This window comes from Meriones unguiculatus, chromosome 18, assembly GCF_030254825.1.
Source record: "Meriones unguiculatus strain TT.TT164.6M chromosome 18, Bangor_MerUng_6.1, whole genome shotgun sequence".
NCBI classification, from domain to species: Eukaryota; Metazoa; Chordata; class Mammalia; order Rodentia; family Muridae; genus Meriones; species Meriones unguiculatus.
In genome coordinates, this window is record NC_083365.1 from 11270600 (window position 1) to 11293910 (window position 23311).

Below are 23311 nucleotides of genomic sequence, written 5' to 3' on the forward strand. Positions count from 1 at the left end.
AAAAAATCTTTTTGTAACAGTCTCAAGTTCAGACCCCACGGTCTGAACCCATGGGGTCTGAACTTCTCTTATGAAAAGAGGTGATCATAGTGATACAGTTGAAAACTACTCATCAACAAAATAATGAGCTAAAGGCATAGGTAATAGGCAGGGTAAAACTCACAAATTGGGAAAATGCAACCCATGCTCCGGACAAGGGCTAATCTCCTTTAAACATAAAGGTCCTTCAAACTGTTAACAGAAGGAGGACCTCATGAGGAAAATGGGCTACAGATATGAATTGGTATGTTATTATATTTAAAAACTGTATCTAAAACAGCTTATATAAGAAATCAGTAGCAGTGGCTTCCTGTGGGAAATGAGGATCAAAAGGACGGAGACTGAAGAAAAAGGAAGACTTCACTAAGCATTTTATACTTTTGTGTTTGTTTTGTTGTTGTTTCCTTGTTTGTTTGGTAGGTTGGTTTTTGGAGACAGGTTTGTGTAGCTGTCTGTCCTGGACTCACTCTGTAGACCAGGCTGGCCTGGAACTCAGAGATCCACCTGCCTGTGACTCCCAAGTGCTGGGATTAAAGGTGTTTGCCACCACTGCCCTGGTTGTGTTTGGTTTTTGACACTGTGTCTGGTTGTGTAGCGCAAGCTGCCTCCAGAGTGCTGGAAATACAGGCATGAATGTGCAACAGTGGCACAAAAGCTATGGGAGCAATCACAATCTGATTGGATTTAAAGCCCACCCCATAAGACGGACTCTATGCCTGGAGCGGCTCTGGTGTCCAGAGATTAGGAGACTAGATAGGCCATGGGCCCAGTGGGAAACCAAATACTACTGTCATACTAATGGAACATAGCAATAAGATAACTCCTAATGACATTCTGCTTTGTTCATAGATGAGTGCCTCGCTCAGCCATCATTAGAGAAGCTTCCTCACGAAGTAAATAGGGACAAATATAGAGACCCACAACTGGACAGTGTTTGTATGAACTCAAATAGACTGTGGCAGCACGAGCTAGGCCTGCACAGATCAGGCCAGTGGGGCCCACCTGGACCAAGACAGGACACTCAAGATTGCCAGCCTGGGCAATATAGGGAGAGGTCTCATGGAGATCGAAGGAGGGGAAGGAGGAGGAAGGGGAGGAGAAGGCACTAAACACAAGCCCGGCAGTGTGAATGATTCTAATTCCAGCACTTAGGAGGCAGAGGCAGGTGGATCTCTGAGGTCGAGGCCAGCCTGGTCTACAGAGTGAGTTCCAGGATAGCCAGGGTTACACAGAGAAACCCTGTCTCAAAAAAACTACTAACAGTCTCACCTTTCTGTGTGTGTGTGTGTGTGTGTGTGTGTGTTGGATGGGGGTCTACAGTCACCTGTACATGCATGTGTGGCTGACTTTGGGTATCTTCCTGTGTCACTCCCCATCAGTTTTTGTTTGTTTGTTTGTTTTGTTTTGTTTTGTTTTTGAGATAGGGTCTCTTGCTGAACCTGGAGCTTGACAATTTGCCTGCCTCTGTCTGGTCCAGCACTTGGCTTTCTGTCTTTTTGTAGTTGCTGAAGACCTGAACTCAGGATTGCACAGCAGGCGCTTTACTCATTAAGCCCATCTCCCTGGCCCATTGCCAGGTGTCTCTCCCCCACCCCCCAACCTCCATCCCCCCACCCCACCGCCATCCCCTGTGCCTAGTCTCCAGTTCCAGTGCAGGTTGATCTCACTTTTCATATAGGGCTTTGAACTTGTCCTCTGCCTCCGCCGGCTGGGATCACAGGTGTGTGTTGCCACAACCGTGAGGGTTGAAGTCAGGGCACAGTGTGTATTAACTGAGGCAGGCTCTCTCTCTCTCTCTCTCTCTCTTCCTCCTCCTCTCACCCCCTTCCATCCCCTCCATCTTCCACGAGCCCTCATTGCCCCAGGCTGACGGTCTTGAGTATCCTGTCTTGACCCACGTGGGCCGCTGGCCTGATCTGTCATACTGTTTGATGTTTGAATCATATAAATGCAGTTTTCTCTGTCGTTGAAACTTTTACATCCCAAACTCTCACAACCAAATTATTAACCAGCTCATTTCTAAGTTAAGTCTCTTGCCATCCAAATTCATACCTAGTATGTGAAGTGATCTTTACAACACGAAAGGAATGTCCTAAAATTTTTGGGAAAGCTCCCTCAACCTGGGTTGTCTGTGGCACAGTATAATTCTGTCCTGGCCATCGCTGACCATCGCTGTCCTTCCACCCTGCGCCCACTACTGCATCGCCTTTACCGCGAACCACAGACTCCAGCACCTTGGACCCTAGGTACCACGTGCGCCTCAACAGCAGGGAGACAGCTACATCCGACGGCCATCCGCGGTGGCTACAGGGTAGACAGATCCTGGAGGAATCTTCGCTCAGGGCAGGTAGAAAGGTGGGTCCAGAGGTCCCTCTGGAGACCAGGACCAGAGATGTGCCGGGAGCAGCGGCAGGGGTCCAGCAGCCAACACCTCTGTTCAGCACTGCGAGAGGTTTTCTAAGAAACTTCCTGGCGCTTCCCGCCCTCTCCTCCCTTTACCAGAACCGGTAGAATTGTTGCCAATGAAGCCTGGGAGGGTCTCCCTGGGTCCCGCGGTGCGGGCTCCGGTCCTGCGGGACAGGGTAGGGACAGGCTCCCGCGAGGTGGCGCGAGCCTGAGGGCGGGAGGAGGCGGGCCCCCTCCAGCCGGGGTGGAGCCAACAGCGCAGAAGGAGAGGGAGGCAAAGGCACTCCCAGCCATGGGCCTGGGATGCGGGAGACCTGGGGGGTCTCCCATGCTGCTGCTGCTGCTGCTGCTGCCGCCCGCGTGTCTGCTGCGGAGCTCCCGGACGTTTCCAGGTGAGGATGCGGGCCGGGGGTGCCTCTAGGGCAGGTGAAGTGGTGGTCATGGTGGGCTACCTGGCCAGTACAGGGCGTGGGAAGGCGATGTGCTCCTGGGTTGGCCCTGGAGCAGACTTGCCCACACTTAGCAGAGAGGCAACACTACCACCCTCAAATCCCTAACCCCGGCCCCTTCCGTGCTGCCAGATCCTAGCTCTGCTCCGAGGCTTCTGCACCTCCAGACTGCTAGGCCAGAGCGTCTTTCTCCTCCAGGAAGAACTGGTGCTCTGGGAATCTTGGGGGTCCTGGGCTGCCCACAGACCTAGCTGTGCCATCAGGCTCATCCTCCCCCCTCCTGGGTCTGGGCAACATGTATAGTGTTTAGACAGTTGCCTCGTGTGGCAGTTCTTCAAACAGGGGTGTCTGCCTAGCCTAGCCTGGACTGCCACTTTCTCTTCCTACTGTAAGTTCTCCTCACTCCAGTATGGCAGGGCTCTCAGCACCTCTAAGCGTGTAGGGTGAGTCTCCAAACTCCATACAGCAAGCACCTGGCTGGCCAAAAGGCAGAAAGGCCGTCAGGGAGGAGGTCGCAAGGGCTGAGGGGTTGGGCTGTCTGGCAGCCTGGAGACAACCTCATACTGATGGATTCCTGATCCGAGACAGTTCTGAAGGGGTGAATGATAGCTGTACTGCCGTTAGCCAGGGATAGTTGATGATAGAACTCATGGGAGAGAGAGCCTCTGTGTTCCCTAACGCAGACTGGTTTCCTCACTTTCCACTTTAGTCCATCCAGACTCCTAGCTCCATCCTTGCCTCTGTCCTGAAGGTGTCCCTGAAGGACTGCACAGAGAACACACACACCTGAATCCTGCATCCTTGGTGACCTGAGGCCAGCAAGGCTTGGTTCTCCACACCCAGTTAAGCCTTTTCTTGGCCAAGACATCTTTTACCTCCACGAAGGCTTCTCCGTCCTCCTCTCTTTCTCTCCATTTCTCTTCAGCCTCCCTTCCAAAGCCACACCCTCATCCCCAATTGCAGGATAGATCATTTACTAAGAGGCAGGTATGACTTCAAGGACAGGGTTCCTGGAACTGTTGCTATCCCAGATTTTTTAAATGTGCACCAGTATTTTGCCTGCACGTCTATCTGTGTACCATGGAGATACAGGCTAGGGGCCGGAGGAGGTGGACAGATCTCCCCAAACTGGAGTTACAGATGGTTGTGGGCTGCCGAGAACAGAACCCAGAACTCTGGAAGAACAGTGAGTGCTCTTAACCACTGAGCCACCTCTCCAGCTCCTATGCCAGATTTTTGACGTCTGAGATCTAGAGGGGAGATAGAGGCATAACAAAGAGTTGGGATGACCCAGGAAGAGCTGAGCCAGTCTCAGAGATAGCTCTCAGCCTGGGCAGGGCTACTAGAGCTGGTGGGGTACCTTTGGGTTTTGCTTTTCTGCGAGCTGGGCCTACTGGAGGACGGAGTGCCCGAGGGGTTAGAGGTTCTTGCTGCTGCCTCTGGCTGCTGGAGCCTGCTTCCTGCAGGGTAGGTCCCGTGAGCACAGCCGGGACCAGATAGGAGAAGGGAGGTAGGAGCATTCCTGGAGAACATTCCAACAGCCTCTGAGTAATGCTTGGCTCTGGTGCTCCTCCTGGATTCCCCTCAGAAATGCCTGGCCTAGGAGCACTGAGGCCCTGAACCCCAGCTCCTCCCTTCACCTTGACAAAAAGAAGGGGGACTCTGGACCAGATCCCACCGAGTCCTGCCACCAGCACCAACCTCCCCAAAAAGCTCTGGGAAAGACATCTGGCGCCTCTCTTACTCAGATGGCGGAGGAGACAGAGCCTCTAGTTACACGTCTCTCATCCTAAAGGCATCCACTGCGGTCTAAAAATAGTAGAGGCTTCTTCCCAGCTCCTCTGCACTGGGGTCTGGGCTTCTTTCTGTGCCCTCTGACCTCAGGCTAGCTCCCCAAGCTCTGGCCGCTCTCAAATTCCCCAATGGGGATGTTTCCCGGTGCCTCGGTTTCTCTTTTGCCACCTCCTGGTTGCTGGTCCATTCAAGGGATGGCCCATGAATGCCAAGTCCGGGGAGTGCTGCAGATGGAGCCTGGCTTTCAGGGCCTCTCCTTCCCTGCTGTCTTCCTGCTCCTACTTGCTCCAATGAGTCTAACACTATTCTCTGTCTTCAACCCAGGAAATGCTCCTGGAGAGCCAGTTACTCCACACTGGATCCTAGATGGAGAACACTGGCTCAAGGTCACCCTAGAGGAGCCGGTCAGTATCCATTACCTTGTTCTTATCAGAGGCCCTTTTGTCCTCTCCACAAATGCAGTGACAGTTTTTCTGGGGTTCTCAGAACCAAGTCACTGTGCCCTTAAGCCACTCCCTGTCAGGGTGGGTGGGACAAGGAGACAGTTAGATGGCGTGAGGTTACACACATGGAAGTCATTTGGGGCTTCCTCCTTCCCACCGCCTTCTATTCCTGGCCCTACCCTCTCCTCCACTGGGGAACACCCAGGCTATCCTCACTCAGCTAGGCAGAGATGAGTTCAGACTTTGGGGCCTGAAGCCTTTCAGGAGCTTCTGTGTGTGTGTGTATGTGTGTGTGTGTGTGTGTGTGTGTTCTGTTCTTTTCTGTCTTGTTTCGATTGAGATAGGGCCTCACCATGTAGCCTTGGTGGGCTTCAAGTTGTGGGCCATCATGCCAGCTTCAGGAGCTTTTAAAAGGACATTAGCATATTCTTCATTGGCCAAGTTTATGGGGAACAGGTTTATGTGGTCACACTGCTGTCTTGTAACCTCAGCTCTTGTGGTTGGAATCCATCTGTGGCAAGAAAGCAGTGGTCCATTCTCCTTGAATCCCCAGATGCAAACCCACTCCATTTTGCTTCTCCAGGACACTGGCCAGCCCCCCCTCTTAACTCATCACATGCTCCCAGAATAGCCACGATCCAGCTGTGTGTGCCATTACGGCTATACTGCAAACAGAGAGGCCAGTACTGGTATGCCTGTTTTACAGAAAGGCAAACCGAGCCCCACAGAGCCTGTAAAATTGCTCATGCTTGAGTAGCTCATTGGTCCTAAAAGCCTCAGGCCTCCTAAGACTTAAAGGACATCAGACTATTGGCCACCTTCCCCTTCTTCCCTACAACTACTGAAGCTTAGATCGGAGTCTGATTCTGTATTTCCAGGCAAGCAAGGACAGCCCCACTGTCCAAACCTGAGAGTTTGGCCACAGTGTCTATGGGTTTCCAGAAACCCAAACCTTCCAACTCAGGGCCTCAGACTTCTAGGATTGTTCTCAACTAGCCAAGTGAAGATGACTTGTGGAACATACATGGGTTCCCCTGACTGTGGCCTCTCTCCTTGCCTGGCTTGGTCCGTGATTGGGTGGAGAATCCCAGAGGGCTCTGCTCTGCTTTGGAAGCCTGTGAGGACAGGGCAGGAGGAGCTTCGGCAGGGTGTGTGGTTCACAAACAGGATCATACTGCATGGGAAAGGGGCAGAGGAGGGGGATGGACACTGGGACAGAAGTGAAGGCAGCAAGGGCCACAGAGGGACAGGGACCTTCCATCAGGGCCTCTGTCTTTCTCTTAGCACAAACATCTTTCCACAAAGCAAGGGGCATTCCAACCATCTAAGCTCATGTTTGGGCCCTCTCGTGGGGCCCATGGCAGGGGAAGTGAGGGCTATCCACTCTACACCTGCTGGGAAAGGGCCTCTCTGTAAGACTCTTGGCCAGGGTCCCAGCCCAGTGCATTTTGGGATAAAAGGGGAAAGCCAAAAAGGGTAGGGCGAACATTTTTTTTTTTTTTTTAAGCAGCCTCTCCTGGAATCCTTTGGGCTAGTTCCAGTTCTGGCTTTCAGCCAGGCTGAGTGGACAGCAGGAGAGAGGAAAACTCGGTGAGAGAGGAGAGGTGGCTAGAGAGTCAAGGCCAGTCCTTCTGAGACCTAGCTGAGAGAGTCAGCACTTCTGGAGGATGCCTAAATTGGAGTTAGTGTTTGGTTTGTGAGCTCAGCCTGGAGGCCACATGGAATTTCAGAGACTGGAAAGTTTGCCAGAGTTGGAGGTGGAGGAAAAAAAGTCTGGGTTCTATCAGGAATAAGGGGAAGGCAGCAAGATGAAATAAGACGTAACAAGGGGTTGTGGGCACAGCTTGATTTGGCACTTGTGTAGCACATGCAAGGCCCTGGGTTTGATCTGCAGCATCGAGAACAAACCAGCAAGCAAGCTAACAAGCAGACAAACAAACACAAACAAGACCCCGGGCAGCGCGAGACACCAAAACCATAGCCCACCCGGTGATCCCATGACACCCTTAGTTCCCACTGCCTTCTGTTTTTCATGCTCTTTCTAGCAACAAGAGAGGGCAGGTCAAGGGAAAGGCTCAGGAGCCCCTGGTAGGCTGTTTATGCGTCTTTAAGGGTCCATCGTCAGAACCTGGGAACACGAGTGAGTTACAGCTCCCACACCTACTGACACCCAGCAACACAGGAGCCAGGAGTTTCCAAGTGCCTTCTCACTAGCCAGCTCTACATCCTACCCCTTCCCTGGAGGCAGGTGGCCTGGGGGCCTGGTGTGTCACCACATTCCTTCTTGGTCAGATCTTGAAGCCTGATGTGGTGCTGGTGGCCTTAGAGGCTGAAGGCCGGGATCTCCTGCTTGAATTGGAGAAGAACCAGTGAGTATCAATCAGTCTGGAGTTTGGCTAAAGCCCAGAACAGACCCTCTCTAGAGGGGAGCAGTGCATTGTGGGGGAGGCTGGGCGGGAAGAGGCATCACTGGGGGAGAGTGGCTGCTGTGCTTGAGGCTGAAGTGGACTGAATGGAGCCGTAGACAGGCACTTGCTTTCCATCTCAGGTCCTGAGCAGCGTGGTGGCTCTGCTGGAGATGAGTGAGCACCACCTAGCGGACACTTCCTGATGCATTCACTCAGAGTGGAGCCCTAGACAGGCTGCCCCAGAGAGGGCAAAGGCGCTGAAGCTAGGAAGGTCATCCAATGATGACGATTGGTCCGGTGTGCTTGGGGTGTCTCCATCTGTGTAGAAGAGAGCCAGGAGGGAAGGAGTCGTAGTAGGGCAGATCACAGAAGGTGTCTTAGTGCTAAGTATTCTGAAGAGCCAAAGATTTTATGATGGTGAATGAGAAACAGGATGTATCTCAGGATGGTGTGCTGAGGGCAGTGGTGAACAGATGGAAACGTGGGTCTATAGACTCCATTACCAATGGTATCACTCGTTCCATGTCTTTCTTGCTGGAGATAGTACTCTATGCATTTTATTCTTCCCAATGGAGTAAGACAGACGTGGGAACAAAAAGTAAATACCATGCCAATCCACATTCCCGAGAGTGCCGAATTCCTACCTACCAAACAGTCTTGTATGTTTGTGCACACACTGAACATTTGCATGTATGAACACAGCCAGCAAAGAGGCAAAGTTGGAGTGGGTGTGAGAATGGCTGGAAGTACAACAGCCCGAGTTTTTGCTGGGTAATTTGGAGGGCAAGATGATGCTGGAATCAGGATTTTTTTAAGGAAGAACAAGTGAAGTCAGACATGGTGGCACAGGCCTGTAACTCCTGCTTCTCAGGAGGCTGGGCAGGAGGAGCATGGGGTCAAGTTAGGGCCTACTTTTGTTATAGAGTTCAAGACCAGCCTAGTCAAGTTAGCAAGACCCTGTCTCAAAATACAAAGGAGAGGAAGGAGGAGGTGGGAGGAAGGAGGTTGAGGAGAAGCAGAAGGAGAGGAAGAGGAAGAAGGAGGAGGAGGAGGAGGAGGAGGAGGAGGAGAAGCTATTGATTTATAGTGGATATATCCTTGATGGGGGCAGGGAAGGAGCCTGAAGATGGAGTCACTACTGAGTACTGACTGAGTAGGTAGAATCTAACTCCAGATAAAGGGATATTTATCTGGAGTATTTATCCAGATATTTGCCCAGGTGGGCTAAACAGAAGCAGGTGCAGGCAGGTGGGACTTTTTCTTCTCGGGAAGTAAGGAGTAAGCACCACTGAGGGTCAGATGGAGACATGGGATCTAACAGTCTGAGGAGAACTGAAGGGCTGCTGCTGAGCAGCAGCTCAGCACAGGCCCGAGTGCCCCGGGCCCACACGGCATCTCTGTGTCAGTATCTCCTGACTCCTCCGCTCCATCTGCCTGTTGCAGGCCCCACAGCACAGTCCCCTGCCTGTTCCTCCCAGGAGCTCCCCATATCTCCACTGTCATGTCTGAGCCTCCCCAGGGCTCAATCCAGACATCTGTCCTCTTTAAGCCTGAGGTTTCTCAAGGAGGCACAGCGCACACACAGCTTTTCCTGTCCTTTCTCTCAGACACACTGCCTGCCTCTTTCAAAACTGCTCAGCTAGCACTCAAGTGAGGAATGCCTGAAGGCAAGCCACAGGAGGCAGGTCTAAATTCGGTAACTCCTGAAACGCCCCTTCCCAGCAGGCTCCTGGCCCCAGGATACACAGAAACTCACTACAGCCCAGATGGGCAGCCTGTGGTGCTATTCCCCAACCACACGGTAAGACTAAGACGCTTTCATGGACTCAGCGGACAGCCTGAGGGGTGCACCCTAAATGCCTACCCTATTCCCATTTTGCATTCCTAAGGATAGCCAGCCTTCAGGCCTCTCTTCTTCCTTGTCTCTCCAACTTGAGCCCTACTAAGGCTTGGGTTTGAGTTCCTTCCTCTCTAGGATCATTGCCATTATCATGGGCGTGTGAGGGGCTTTCTGGATTCCTGGGTCGCCCTCAGCATCTGCTCAGGGATGAGGTAAGGAGTTGGGGGGAAGCCTGAGCCTGCTGCAGGGGTGAGGGCTGGTTCTCGGCACACCCCTGCATTCACTCCTCTGCACTCTAGGGGCCTGATTGGGGTCAGTAGCAATGTCAGTTACTATCTGTATCCCTGGGCTCCCGGGGACACCGAGGACTTCGCAACCCACAAGATCTTCAGGATGGAGCAGCTGTTCCCCTGGAGAGGGGCTCGGAGAGACAAGGACTCCAAATACAAAGCAGGAATGGCCAGTCTTCCTCATGTCCCCCAGAGCCGGGTAAGAGGCATAGACTGTAGTGATGAGGAGACAGGAGTGCAGGCCCTGGACGGGGTCTCCTGAGTTGAAGCTTCTGAGCCGGAGCTGAAGAACCAAGCTCGAGCAAAAGCTGTTTCGCTGTTTGTTCTGGGATTGGTGGCCGGTGGCCAGGACTAGTGAAGCAGCCTGCCCCTCACCATTTGCCCCTCACAGGTGAGGAGAGAGGCCCGCAAGAGCCCCAGGTACCTGGAACTGTACATGGTGGCTGACCACACTCTGGTGAGGAGAGACCTAACAGGTCTGACCGAGCTGGGCTTCAGCCTGCTCAGCCGCATACGATCCAGGGATTTCTGCCTTCCCAGTTCCTGGTCCAGCGCCAGAACCTGAACCACACGAGACAGCGCCTCCTGGAAGTTGCCAATTGCGTGGACCAGGTTGGGTGGTTAGGGTGCTGAGGGGTGGGAGTGAGGCCACTGAAAAGCTCTGGCCCCCACAGTGTGTGCCTGGTTCCTGGCCTCAGCCGGTCTCTTCCGTAGATTCTGAGGACCCTGGATATCCAGGTGGTGTTGACAGGCCTGGAAGTGTGGACCGAGCAGGATCACAGCCCCATCACGCAGGACGCAAACGCAACGCTCTGGGCTTTCCTACAGTGGCGCCGTGGGCTGTGGGCTAGGAGACCCCACGACTCCACACAACTGCTCACGTGCGTGCCTTTTGGACACACACGGGTTGCGGGTGGCCCCAGCTCCGCCCATTCACGCCCTGCTCCACCATCCCTAGGGGGCGCACCTTCCAGGGCACCATGGTGGGCCTGGCGCCTGTGGAGGGTATGTGCCGTGCCGAGAGCTCCGGAGGTGTGAGCACGGTAAGCTCCGCTGGGGACGGGGGAGGTGAGGGGCTCGGGCAGGGTTTGCGGTCCTCAGTGAAGCCTCACTCCCCAGGACCACTCGGAACTCCCCGTCGGCACAGCAGCCACCATGGCCCACGAGATAGGCCACAGCCTGGGCCTCCGCCATGACTCCGAAGGATGCTGCACGGAAGCAGACGCAGAACAAGGGGGCTGCGTCATGGAGGCAGCCACAGGGTATGCACAGAAGGTCGGTGACGCCGGACCTGTTTCTGTGGTCACCCGTCAGTTCCCTCTTTTGTAAATGGAGGGTGATACAGCTTGTTTTTGCGGCTTCTGTGGGAGAAATGCTAATAAGGTGGCGTCTCGGAATGACTTTCTCGGAATGACTAGGGCTCTCCACTCCTGATCACTGGCTCTCCTTGGGGCCTGGGCTGCCCGATCGCCTTCACCGCCTCTTGTGTGTGATTTCTGGGAGTCCTTCCCGCTTCCCTCTCTAGACCACTCACTTAGCCTAGGAGGTCACCGCACCTCTTGGCTGCTGTGTGGCTAACCCCGGGGCCGGAGTGCAGTAGCGGCCAGGGATCGGGAGGTGGCTCGTGCGCCACCGACGATGCCTTGCCCGGCAGGTACCCGTTCCCGCGCGTCTTCAGCGCCTGCAGCCGCCGCCAGCTGCGCGCCTTCTTCCGCAAGGGAGGCGGGGCGTGCCTCTCCTCTAGCCCGGCCCCGGGGCTCCTGGTCCTGCCCGCCCGCTGCGGAGACGGCTTCGTGGAAGCAGGAGAAGAGTGCGACTGCGGTTCCGGCCAGGTTAGGTCATCGGCTCCGTCCCCGGGGACCGGTGCTGACCCGTGCTCCCAGCCTCCCCCAGGTCTAGCTTGCTGCCCCGTCACGCATCCTGTTCTCTCCTCTCTGACTTCAGGAGTGTCCAGACCCCTGCTGCTTTGCCCACAACTGCTCCCTGCGTGCGGGGGCCCAATGCGCCCACGGCGATTGCTGTGCGCAGTGCCTGGTGAGGGCTCCGGAAACTGTGGATCAAAGCTGGGCTGGTACCTTCCTGGTCCCCTTACTGAGTGTGAGCTTGACCCGGTGTGTGGGCTCACTTGGCGCTCCCTAGGGCTTTCTGCAAAGATCCCTGACTCTCCCCTGTCTCTCCCCTCCCCTAACGGGTCGCTGGCGCAGCTGAAGTCGGCGGGCACGCCTTGTCGTCCGGCTGTAAGCGCCTGCGACCTCCCTGAGTTCTGCACGGGCACCTCCCCGCACTGCCCCGCGGACGTTTACCTCCTGGACGGCTCACCCTGCGCCGAGGGCCGGGGCTATTGCCTGGATGGCTGGTGTCCCACGCTGGAGCAGCAGTGCCAGCAGCTCTGGGGGCCCGGTGAGGCTTCAGGCTCGCTCTGGGGCCCCAGCCGCTCCTGGAACCTGGGGTTTTCTACTGTGGGCAAGCTCCATGGGTGGAACCGAGGCCAACCTGGCCCTCATCTTCATCCCGCATTCTTCCCCAGGGTCCCAGCCTGCCCCCGAGCCATGTTTCCAGGAGGTGAACTCCGTGGGCAATTCTCAGGGGAACTGCGGCCAGGATAGCAAGGGCAGCTTCCTGCCTTGTGCCGAGAGGTGAGAGTCGACAGCCACAGAAGAGGGCAGGGCAGGTGGAGCGCTCAAAGATGCTGACCACCTTCCACTTCCACCCCAGGGACGCTCAGTGTGGGAAGCTGCTGTGCCAGGGAGGGGAGCCAAAGCCACTTGTGCCACACTTGGTGACCGTGGATTCCACAGTTCTCCTAGAGGGCCACAAAGTGGCTTGCCGGGGAGCCTCCGTGCTCCCTGGTGCTTATCTGGACCAGCTTGACTTGAGTCTGGTGGAGCCAGGCACCCGCTGTGGACCTAGCATGGTGAGCCTCACCCACCCAACCCCTCCCCATCATACCTCCTCCATACCAAAGAGTCCTCCTCACTGCCCAGTGGGCACAATGCCCATAGGTGTGCCAGGACAGGCATTGCCGGAATGCTACCTCCCAGGAGCTGGAGCGTTGCTTGACTGCCTGCCGTAACCATGGGGTACGTAATCTAAGGGCTCAGGGTGACCTTGGAGGTCCTTGTTCCCACGTGACTTTTCTGTCCTCTTCTTAGGTTTGCAATAGCAACCACAACTGCCACTGCGCTGCAGGCTGGGCTCCACCCTTCTGCGACAAGCCGGGCCCGGGTGGCAGCATGGACAGCGGCCCTGCACAGCCTGCAAGTACGCCAGCGGGGTGGGGCAGGTGGCCACCACCTCCGGAGTGGCCTGCTTGGGACTCAGCACCCCTGTACTCCGCAGACCGAGTCGCCTTCCCACTGGCCGTGCTCCTCAGCTTCCTGCTGCCTCTGCTCCCTGGGGCTGGCCTAGCCTGGTGCTACTACCAGCTTCCGAGACTGCGGCAGCCACCGGGATGGTGCTGCGAGAGGGGCCCCATGTGCAATAGGTAGGCTTAGCGCCAGCCTTTGAGTCCCTCTCCCTGAGCCTGCCCCTGCGCCTCCTGCCTCTCAGAACTCATCAGGGCTCTGGAGAGTGGGAGGCTGCAGGTAGCCGGGCTGTAGGGGGCTGGCGCAGTCCTTAGTGTCTCCTCCGGATGTAGTGAGAGCTCGGAGGCAATGGGAGGAAGTTCACTGCCCTTTCCTCCCTCCCTGGCCATAGCCTCTCTGGTTCACTTCTCCTGTGTCAGGCCATGGCCTCACCTTGATCTTGCTGGGGGTTGCCTTTGCCCTAATCACTCTGTTAGACCCTTCAAGTTCCTCACACCTTTACACTCCATACCACTAGCCGGCTATGGCTCTGATTTCTCTTGGGCAGGACTCAGTGCCTCTGTCCTCTGCGGATCATGATGCTGCAAACCCAATTCTCTGGTGGGCAGAAATGCCATGAGATAACAAGCATGGCCTACTTAGGGCTGCCTCTTCACGGGACCCCTGGGCAGGTCCGGCACATTATGGCCACGTCTGAATTTGGAAGTGTTCCAGGCCAGTTGAGGGAAGGGCAGGGCTTGGGCTAGAGATGTGAACAGAAGGCATCTCAGGCAGGGAACGGCACCAACAGGCCCCAGGAGCCAGGGAGAAGGCAGAGTAACGAGGCGGCGTGGCATCTGGGAGGGCACCGCAGAGGCGTGACAGTGCGCACCGTCATCAGGATGGGGTCTCCAAGGGCAGTGGGGAATATTCGGATGAAGCATCAGATGGCAAGGCCTTGTGAGAAAGGCACAGGCAGCCAAAGGTGGCTCGGAGTCTTTGGCAGAGCACCTCGCTGAAAGGGCACTTGAAGGAAGGCACAGCTCCTACCCCACAGCATACACCTCTGCATTTCAGCTCTAGATGGGACCTGAGTGGGGCCCTCACCTAGAGTGAGTGGGAGCCAGAGCGGTGTCACTTTTGGGGAAACACTAGGTCTGGAGAGAGAGGATGTCCACAGCCCTGGAGGCCCTGAGTCTCAAGTGGAGTATGGACACCTTGAGGATGGAACAGGAGTGCGGAACCTGAAGCCTGAGCATGGAAAAATCAGCCAGGGGACTGGGATTGTGTGCCATGCTGTGGGGAAGCAGGCCTGCTTGCCTGGCGCACAGTCACCTTCTCAACTCTCACCTCGCAGGCCCATCAGTAGCCCCTGCAGGGACCAGCCCTTGGGCAGTGTTCACCCCGTAGAGCTTGGCTCCATCAGCACTGGAGAGCCCTCACCCCTGCGTGAGTGAGAGGGCCGTGCAGGGTGGGTCCTTGCCATCTGCCTCCCTTCAGCTGCCCCTTTTCACTTAACACTCAACCACCTTCAATCCTGCTCAGCCCCAGGGACGCCAACAGTGCTTGCGCTTTTGCGTTGTTTTCAGACCCCGAGAATTCTGTGCTTACCTCAGTAAGAACTGCCCTACGAAGCTCAACCACACAGACCTGCTCCATCCTTATGGTAGGTGAAGGACGCTGATGCCCTCCCGCTGCCCAGTCACCAACCTCTTTCTCCTCTTGTTGCCTACTACTCAGATTATGGGCTTGTATCAATAAGGAAATGAGACATGACCCCACCCCTCATCCCCGGGGAAGCTGTGGCTATGGAGACCAGGATGCTGGAAGCCTAGTGTCGAGGAAGGGAGAAGCTGTAGTTCTTCCCGGATCCTCACTGAGGGAGGACAAGAAGGCCCTGCCCCTGACTTATGACTTGCAGCCTCAGGCCTCAGTTCTTAAGCACTCTCTTTGTCACTTCATTCTTAAGCAGGTCAAGTCCAGACACCAAGATTCTGTCTCTGGAGAAGGGGAGTCTCCTGAGGCAAGGAGAAAAAGACAAGTGCCCGCTGCCTGCCACTTCAGGATCTTCTGATGGGCTGGACGCTCGGCTTTTCCCTACTAACCCCGGGGACCCCAGAGCTGTATTCCCCACCTTTCCTGAGAGCCGTACTATCCACAGTGTCAGAATGTATCTAATAACAACAAGCTTATCAGTTGGCTGCACTTTGCTGCAAGAGCTTGAGGGGGTTTCTAAAGGGACACTGAGAGGATGACTAAGAAATAAAAAAAAAGGTTAGCTACAACAGCTGGGTGCAGAGGTGCACACCTCTGATCTCAGCACTCCAGGGGCAGAGGCAGGCAGACTTCTGAGTTTGAGGCCAGCCGGGTCTATAAATTGAACCGAGGTCCCGGACAGCCAGAGCTACAAAGAGATATCCTGTTTTGAAAAAACAAAAGCCAAACAAACAAAATAAAACGAGTAACAGCATGTACAGACACAGAGAGGAAACGAGAGCTTGGGAGAGTTCAGGCCCAGCACCAATGACAGGATGGGCAGTCTCACAGCCCACGGGGCAGAAGTACGGTGTGAGGATGGGGAGGTTTCACAGCATAAACCTGAAGAGGCGTGGGACAGGCAGGGGGTACCCCTTGATGCAAACTCACTCTGCTGAGGGATCCTCCCCCCAGGATGGGTGTCTGTTAGCCAGGGATTCACAGTCAGGGTCTCAGGAAGTGTCTGCCAACATCCTGAGGAAGAAAAGGCCGCTGCAGACCTTACTGCCTGAGCATACAGATTTGAACATTGCATTTGGGCGCTGGGCTCTCTCCCTAGTGTAGGGGACTTCACTTTGCCTTCGTAGCAGCTATGACATATGGCCTGATTAGCTCCAGCTCAAAAGCTAACGTCAGGTAATCTTGATTTCTGGCCAGATTCTTTCATTACAATGTTAACTACTAATATTAACTGATAATGTGTATATAATACATGTCACACACACTACCTATGTATGTATGTATGTATATATGTAGGTTACAAAAGGGTTAAAGACTTTGCAGCATGGGGGAAATGGCAAGATGGATCAGCTGTTAAGATGAGTTAAGCTGTTAAGATGGCTAAGCTGTTACTCTTCCAGAGGACCAGGATTCAACTCCTAGCAAACTTATCAGGTGACTCACAATCACTTGCAACTCCAGCTCCAGGAGATCTGAGAAATCTGGGCTCCACACACACACACGATTAAAAGTGAGATAAATCTAAAACAGCACAGTTGAAGCATGAGCTGAAATTGACAAAGTGCCTGTCTAGCATACACACAGTCCTGGGTTTAGTCTCTAACAGGTTACAGTGTCCAAGCAAAGCAAGTGTGAGCTGCAAGACAAAGCTGCACTTATCGACAGGGCGCATGCCGGAGAGCAAGCAAGTGCAGGTGCACTTGGATTTCTGCTTTATTCTGTTTTGTTTGAGACAGGCTTTCACTGTGTAAGAGCCTTAGCTCTCCTGAACCTCACTGTGTAGACCAGGCTGGCCTTGAACTCACAGAGACCCGCTTGCCTCTGCCTCCCCAGTGCTGGGATCAAAGGCGTGTAATGGAGGAGGTGACTGTTCTTTTCAGCATTTCTGACTTCACAGACTTAAAAATAATTTTTAACATTTATTGCAACGCACATTTTATAAACACTAGATAAATTTACATCTAAAAGCTTCACATGAATATACAGATACAAAAGAAAGACAGCAGTGCGATTAATCCAAGAGGAGTAAACTAAGAGGTTTAAACAAACATGACAATAAAATCACTTTATTGCTATTAACTTTCATGAAGTTAAGTTATTCAAAAATCAAACGTACTTAGTATATCATGATTACTATCAAAGTTTAGAATCACAGAAGCAACTAACATAGAACTATTTATTTTGAAGATCTTTCTGATATTCAATAGGCAACTGATAGTTATTAATGTCAGTAATATCCAATGTCAGTAAAAGTTCTTATCTAACTGGATAGAAAATTTCAAGCTAAATTTGGTGGGAAAAATCTTAAATTAATGTCTCCTTTACATTATATTCCTGAGCTTTTGCACAATGCCATGGATGAAATAAAACAAACAAACAAACAAAAAAAAACAACTCAGTGTATAGCTTTGTATTTGCATTTTAGTTCTGAAAAAAAAAAAACAACAAGTTTTGGGATTATTTTAAATGTGAATGACATTTAGTAATATAATAAAGATAGAAAAGAATGCATTTAATTCAGCTTAGCTAAATGCCTCTCACCACTATTTGCAAAGATCATAAATTATGATAGGAAATTCTATTATATCTGCCAGCAGCTTTTATTTGCACCTTCTAAGACCACATTGGCTTTGCAGAACTGGGTGCTCTTATAAAGGAAATGTTGGAAAGCTGGCCGTCAGCACAAGGTGAGGTACAGTATAGATGCTCACTATTATTAATTTAAAATTAAAAGTATTGTTTCTACACATTAAGAGTTCAACACGGTAGTTACAAGTTGGCCAGAAAACAACCAAAACCACTTTCAACATGCAAATGCACTGTTAGTAACAAGCATGACAGGAAATCTTACAAGTGGCCACTTTCAATCTCAGCTTTATGAAAACAGAGTTTCAGATCCCTTTCAACAGGCCTGTGAAAGCTGCTCCTGTGGCTGGCACAGGTGAGAAGATCAGCCTGTCCACACCTTCAGAACCGATTAGTTGCCGTGACAACACACCCTAACGCAGCAGCACCTGAAAACTGAACCTGTGCACCTTTAGCCTGGACCCATCAACGTGTGTATCTGAACAACTCCCATGCCTCCTGGAAAACTGGATCAAATGGACTTGAGAAATAATGATTTCAAGTAACCGAAACTTTTTATCACTCTTGAACCCTAGTTGACCTGAGTTTGAAAAAATATGTATGGAGATTTTAAATAACCTATCTAACTCATCACCTAAGTGTTCCTTACCGAAAAGTCACCAGTTTTGCTCTAGGTTTCTTGATAGTCACAAGAGCTGTCCGACAGGAATCACCTCCGTCAAATCTGCTGCTGACTGGTGATCTATAGTTTTATGTTGCAGACACTTTGTCTTACTAGAAAACAGAAGAATCATCTGGCAGCTGTTGTACTTACAAAATGGCCGTACTACTTCAGAAACAGTCCTCAAGCCAGCAATGCCAGCGTCCGTTAGAGGTATCTGCAGAGCTGGTTATCCAGTACCTTAGTTATTCCTTCTTTTGAAATAGAGTCTAATTATATTGCCACGGCTGGCCTTGAACTCCTGAACTCAAGTGATTCTTCCACTTCAGCATCCCAAGTAGCCTGGCCTACAGATGGTACCACCACACTCGGCTTTCAAATACCCGTTTCTCTAAAAAATTCAATTTACAAAATAGTATGTAAACTCCATGCACAAAAATCTCATGAATCATATAATGCAAGAAGGAAGTGATCATTTAACTGGAGATGTGTTTTGAAAAAAGTGCAAAGGTTTATTTAATTATCACCTAGTAACAAATTCCTCTAAATTAAAAGAAAAAAAAAGGAACAAAATATAGCACTGAGGAAAGTTAGAAAATTAAATTATCAGAGATTTGAAAGAAGTTTTTGTTTTGTTTTTCAAGATAAGGTTTTTGTGTGGCCCTGGTTGCCCTAGACTCACTTTATAGACCAGGTTAGCCTCAAACTCACAAAGATCCGCCTGCCTCTGCCTTCCTGGGTGCTGGGATTAAAGGCATGCACCACCATACCTGGCTTTGAAAGAACTTTTAACTAGTATTAAAATCATGAACTGGTATCCATTTCTATTTTCTAATAAGAGTATTATATGAATGGAAGTAAAACTGCAAGCTTATTGAGGTTAAATGGTTTATAAGATGATTAAAACTACTTAATAAAAATGAACTATTTCAGATCCTTAAGTAAATGATATGGTATTCAAAGAGTTGTTTAAAAATAGCCTTTAACGATTTTAGCTTTAGTAAAAATTACTAATTGCTAAATGACAAACATACGTAAGTATATTCTCACACTCTCTCTCTAAAGGTTGGGAAGGGCTCAACACCAGATCCGCTTCATACCCCCATCTGTATCTCCGCAAAGTTATAGAAGCTGTCAACATCTCCAGAAGCCGTCTCCTTCTTTTCCGACACAAACATCTTTGTCCCGGTGAACATCTCATTTACAATAAGGTGACATCCTTCTACAGCACCATCTCCGTTAAATTCCAAGGCAATCACGGGCCCTTTGTTCAGAAGAAGCTCACAGTCAGAGGCCTTTTCCCTGAAAACCCTCTGCGCATCTTCAGCTTTCATTGATACTTCCTTTGTCTGAACTAGGAAAAAGCCTCTAGCAACCATCTCGTCAATTAGTTTCCTCGCATTTGCAGTCGCGTGATCATCAGCAAACAACACCACGAGACACGACTCGTCACTGTTCTTCTGTCTCTGGCCCCGGGATATGGGGACAGTGCTTCTACTGGCTTCTGTGGAGACTCGTACAGCTTTGAATTCCTCCGTAGCTGGGACAGGAACGTAGTCTTGAACCATGGCGTTTTCCGGAAGGAAGCTCCAGTTGAGCTCCCCCGACACAGGCGTGAAATCATAAACGTGACTCCATATGTTATTGAAGATGCTAAGCCCCGCGTCTCTGAACTGGGCTGCCAACTCAGGGTAGTACCACTGAAAACAGCCAAACTTGATGTTTGTAGAAGACTCAATAATGGGCTGAGTGGCACAGCACAGGAAGACGTCCAGCTTTCTACAGTCCCTCACTCGAAACTGCTGGCAGGCCAGCGTGCACTTACAATCTCTACAATTTCGGAAGAACACGCTGCCTTTCACTGGTCCCAAAAACACTACGCAGTTAGTGCAGTCGTCAAGGGAAATAGTAGCCGAGTGATCCAAAATGTAGATATTACAGTTCTCACAGTCCTGGATGACAAATTGTTGTCCTTCCACTTTCCCAGGTAAGCGACCTACTGTTTCATCCTTCAGTCCGCTGAACGTGTAATCCTTCGGGTCGACCTTCTCCCGCTGGTCCCAGCTGTAGAGCTTGGGCTGTTCCTCTTCTCCCTCGACCAGAGACTCCTCACTCTCCCGCTTCTTAGAGAAGCAGCAGCCCATGGCGCCGGCCTAAGGTTAACGGACCCCACTTGCTTGGACGCCTCTCAGAGGGTGGCGAGGGCCCAGGCTACTCCAGCAGCTCCACCAACACCGCCCAGTGAGAACAGCCCGGCACGCACACTCACGCACCCTCATGCACCCGCACGCACCCTCACGCATCCGCACGCATCCCAACTCCCGCCACGCCTTTTTTTCCAGCCCCTTCTGACTTCAGTTTTTAGAGGTTAGCTACTTTAAAAAGCTCAGTGCAAAAGAAATGAAAGAAAGGAAGAGAGAGAGGAAAAAGAGAGAAAGAAAGAAAGAAAGAAAGAAAGAAAGAAAGAAAGAAAGAAAGAAAGAAAGAAAGAAAGAAAGAAAGAAAGAAAGAAAGAAAGAAAGAGGGAGAAAGGAAGGAAGGAAGGAAGGAAGGAAGGAAGGAAGGAAGGAAGGAAGGAAGGAAGGAAGGAAGGAAGGAAGGAAGGAAGGAAGGAAGGAAGGAAGGAAGGGGAACTGCTGTGTGGCAACTTCTAGGCTGGTTGAGAGAGAATAGCCAGAGGCATTTAGGGGAGTCCAAAGAGGCCATGGCTACCTTTGGGGGACAGAGAGAGTAGCAAAAAGGTGGGGGAAAGTCTTGACAGGAAGAAGCTGACGCTGGAACACCCTGGACGTTTAGGGTAGGGTAGGAGTTGTACAGGCCAGAAGAGGCTGGTGGCTTTACTGTGGATTACGGGAACCATAGTAAAGGCTGAAGGGGCCTGGAGTTTAGCATGGGGTTTTGCTGTGTGTGACAGGTATGTGCTAGTAGAGGAACAGGGCGCCCATTTGTCAGAGGTGAGGGGAGATAAAGGAAGAGGCACTTCCTGGCAGGCAGAAAACACGTTTAACAGGTTCCTGAGGAACGCTGAGTGTAAGCTTGCATCCATCAGCCAGCAACCCTCTGAGCCCAGACTGTCATTCTGGACCTTGTCAGTGGCACTGCCATTGGGGGCTTGGGACCTAACAGTGACTCCATGTTCAGTAACACTTTTATAACAGGTAAGAGAAGATGCACGGTTAAAAAAAGACAGAGGCCTTGGGTGTGGTGGTGCATACCAGCATCTGGGACGCTGAAGCAGGTGGAACTCTGTGAGTTCAAGGCCAGCCTGGTCTACATAGCAGGGCCAGCCAGGGAGAGAGAGAGAGAAGGGGGGGGTATTGGAACAAAGACTGTTTGCTAATGGCCAGCCGTCAAGGGAAATCAGGACCTTTTGCCCTATCACAGCCAAGGAGCCTGACAGAGCTTGTGAATTCATGGTTACTCCAATTCTACACCGTGGGGAAACACAAGCATGCCCCTCTGGATCACAAAGTGCACAGAGGGAAGACAGGAACTGCAAATGGCCACGCGTAGGTGTGAGGGGGAGGGGCACTGGCGGCTATGGAGAATGTGACAATCTGGTTCTGGATCAGAACGTCTGACTGGGAAGGAAAATGCAGTGTACGTGGCTGCCTCCCATATGGCTGCCTTTGGCTCTGAGGAGTGTCAGGGCAGAAAAAGAAGCGAGGAGAACAGGGTCTGTCTTAGTTAGGGCTACATGGCTGTGAAGAGACACCCTGACCACGGCAACTCTTATAAAGGAAAACAATTAATTGGGGCCGCCTTACAGTCTAGTCCGTTCTCATCAGGTCAGCAAGCGTGGCAGATGTGCTGGCAGAGGCCAGAGTGCTGCAGCTCGGTCCACAGGCAGCAGGAGACTGTGTCATAATAGGCCGAGCCTGAGCCAAGCCCGCCTCCACAGTGACACACTTCCTCCAACAAGGCCACACCTACTCCGATAAGGCCACACCTCCTAATAGTGTCACTCTTCAAGGGTCAAGTCTATTCAAGCCACCAGAGTCCTCACACGTCCTGGAGATGTACTGTTAGAATCTAGGCCACCATGCCGGCAAGCACACCCTCACCCTCACTCCCAGACACGAACAGGCACTGACTAAGACACTGTGACTCTCTAACTAATGGACTATACAGGTGTAAGAGTTTCTCACCTAAGAAAGTGAGTTCACACCAAGGAGAGTTTTGGAGGCCATACCTTCTACCCCACCAGCTTCCCTGCCCCCTGTTGGGGCATCACGGAACCCGGCTTATGTTGTGAAATAACCCCATCCTCAGACCCTGCCATGGAGGCCTGGACTTGCTGCAGAGCCCTCTGCCTTACTGTCTGTGGTGCAGGTGCCTGGCCCCCTCAGTGTGCGCATCCCCCACACTGTTCTGTGTGATGGAAGTTGTGCCTGAGAATTTCTCAGGCTCTGCGAACAAAAGACCCGTGGGGTCTGAGAGAAAGGTCAATCCAGCCCTTTCCTACTTCCAGAACATCAGGAAGATGGCTGGTGTTGTATGCAGCTCTGCAAGGGCAAAGGTGGCTCTCCTGGGTGCCACAGGTAAGAAGAAAAGTGAGTTTACTGTTCCTGACAATGAAGAGTTAAACCCCTTGCTGCTGTCATGTGGCAATAAGGGGGTGAGATCACCAGGTCACATATTGGCCTTCGGCCTTTGGCATTCGGCCTTAGTGAGCTAGGAGGACCTGGGAGGACATAGGCTCTCGGAAGGGTAAGAAAAATGACAAATGGAAGATGGATGCCCGTTGAAGGAACGAGCCCAACCGGGCTGGACCTGTCAGGAAGCCCTTCCTGGGTTTTCTGCATCAAATGTAAAAAGGAAGTCCAGGGAGAAAAGGGGAGAATAAAGACTGTTCAATCCCACGGTCAGGTGCTCCAGGAAGCAGGAGCATGCTCCCGTCAAGAATCTGAGAACAGCTTTTGTCATGAGAGCAGGGAGGGACAGACGCTGCTTCTCTGAATAAACTGCTTGGGGGAGGACATTCCGTCAGACTGCCCGTACTGGCTCCAGAGCATGCGCCTGGGGGCTGCTTTCCTGAAATCCCTGAGTAGTAGGTTTCCTGGAGCCTTGGGCCTTGTTTACAGCCTTGAGTTCGGGGATGTTTTACTTAGAGACCAAGGGAAGTCAGAGTCCCTTGTGAAGCACAGAGCATCATTCCTCCTGCAGGGAAGGAGGGCAAGCTGGAGGTGCTGGGATAAATGTATTTCTAAGACTAGACATGATAACACCACAAAACACTCATGTGCACATGTTAATCTGGGCCAGAGGCATGGAAGAGTACATAAATTAAGATTAAAGCCATGAACTATTTTAGATTGCAAAAGCTGAAGAGATGGAAAATCCAAGGCAAGTCAGCTTCATTGTGCAGGTCCAAAGGACACTCCAATTCCCCAGA

At 52.0% G+C, this 23311-nt stretch overlaps 2 protein-coding genes across 11 annotated transcripts; one reads left to right on the forward strand and one right to left on the reverse strand.

Annotated features, from left to right (window-relative positions):
* Positions 1–2703: 2703 nt before the first annotated feature.
* Positions 2704–19115, forward strand: Adam33 (ADAM metallopeptidase domain 33). 10 transcript variants are annotated; one of them, XM_060372208.1, is made up of 22 exons: positions 2704–2837; positions 5013–5092; positions 7424–7500; positions 9262–9340; positions 9515–9591; positions 9679–9868; positions 10061–10126; positions 10210–10281; positions 10384–10550; positions 10628–10712; positions 10789–10931; positions 11324–11501; positions 11614–11703; positions 11874–12069; positions 12197–12305; positions 12385–12583; positions 12672–12749; positions 12822–12930; positions 13009–13153; positions 14311–14402; positions 14543–14619; positions 14923–15411. In XM_060372208.1, exons 1-22 carry the CDS (start codon positions 2738–2740, stop codon positions 15025–15027), a joined length of 2514 nt encoding a protein of 837 aa, XP_060228191.1. In that variant the 5' UTR covers positions 2704–2737; the 3' UTR covers positions 15028–15411. The 10 variants fall into 10 exon arrangements, 7 of the variants coding, with proteins under 7 accessions (XP_060228191.1, XP_060228192.1, XP_060228190.1 ...); XM_060372209.1 differs by lacking the exon at positions 12672–12749; XR_009587521.1 differs by having other exon boundaries at positions 11324–12069; positions 14311–14424; positions 14926–14971.
* LOC132649090 (protein XRP2-like) lies at positions 19011–21764 on the reverse strand. Its single transcript, XM_060372210.1, has 2 exons — positions 21684–21764; positions 19011–20069 (listed from the first exon to the last, which is right to left on the reverse strand). Exon 2 carries the CDS (start codon positions 20058–20060, stop codon positions 19011–19013), a length of 1050 nt encoding a protein of 349 aa, XP_060228193.1. The 5' UTR covers positions 20061–20069; positions 21684–21764.
* Between the last annotated feature and the right edge of the window lie 1547 nt (positions 21765–23311).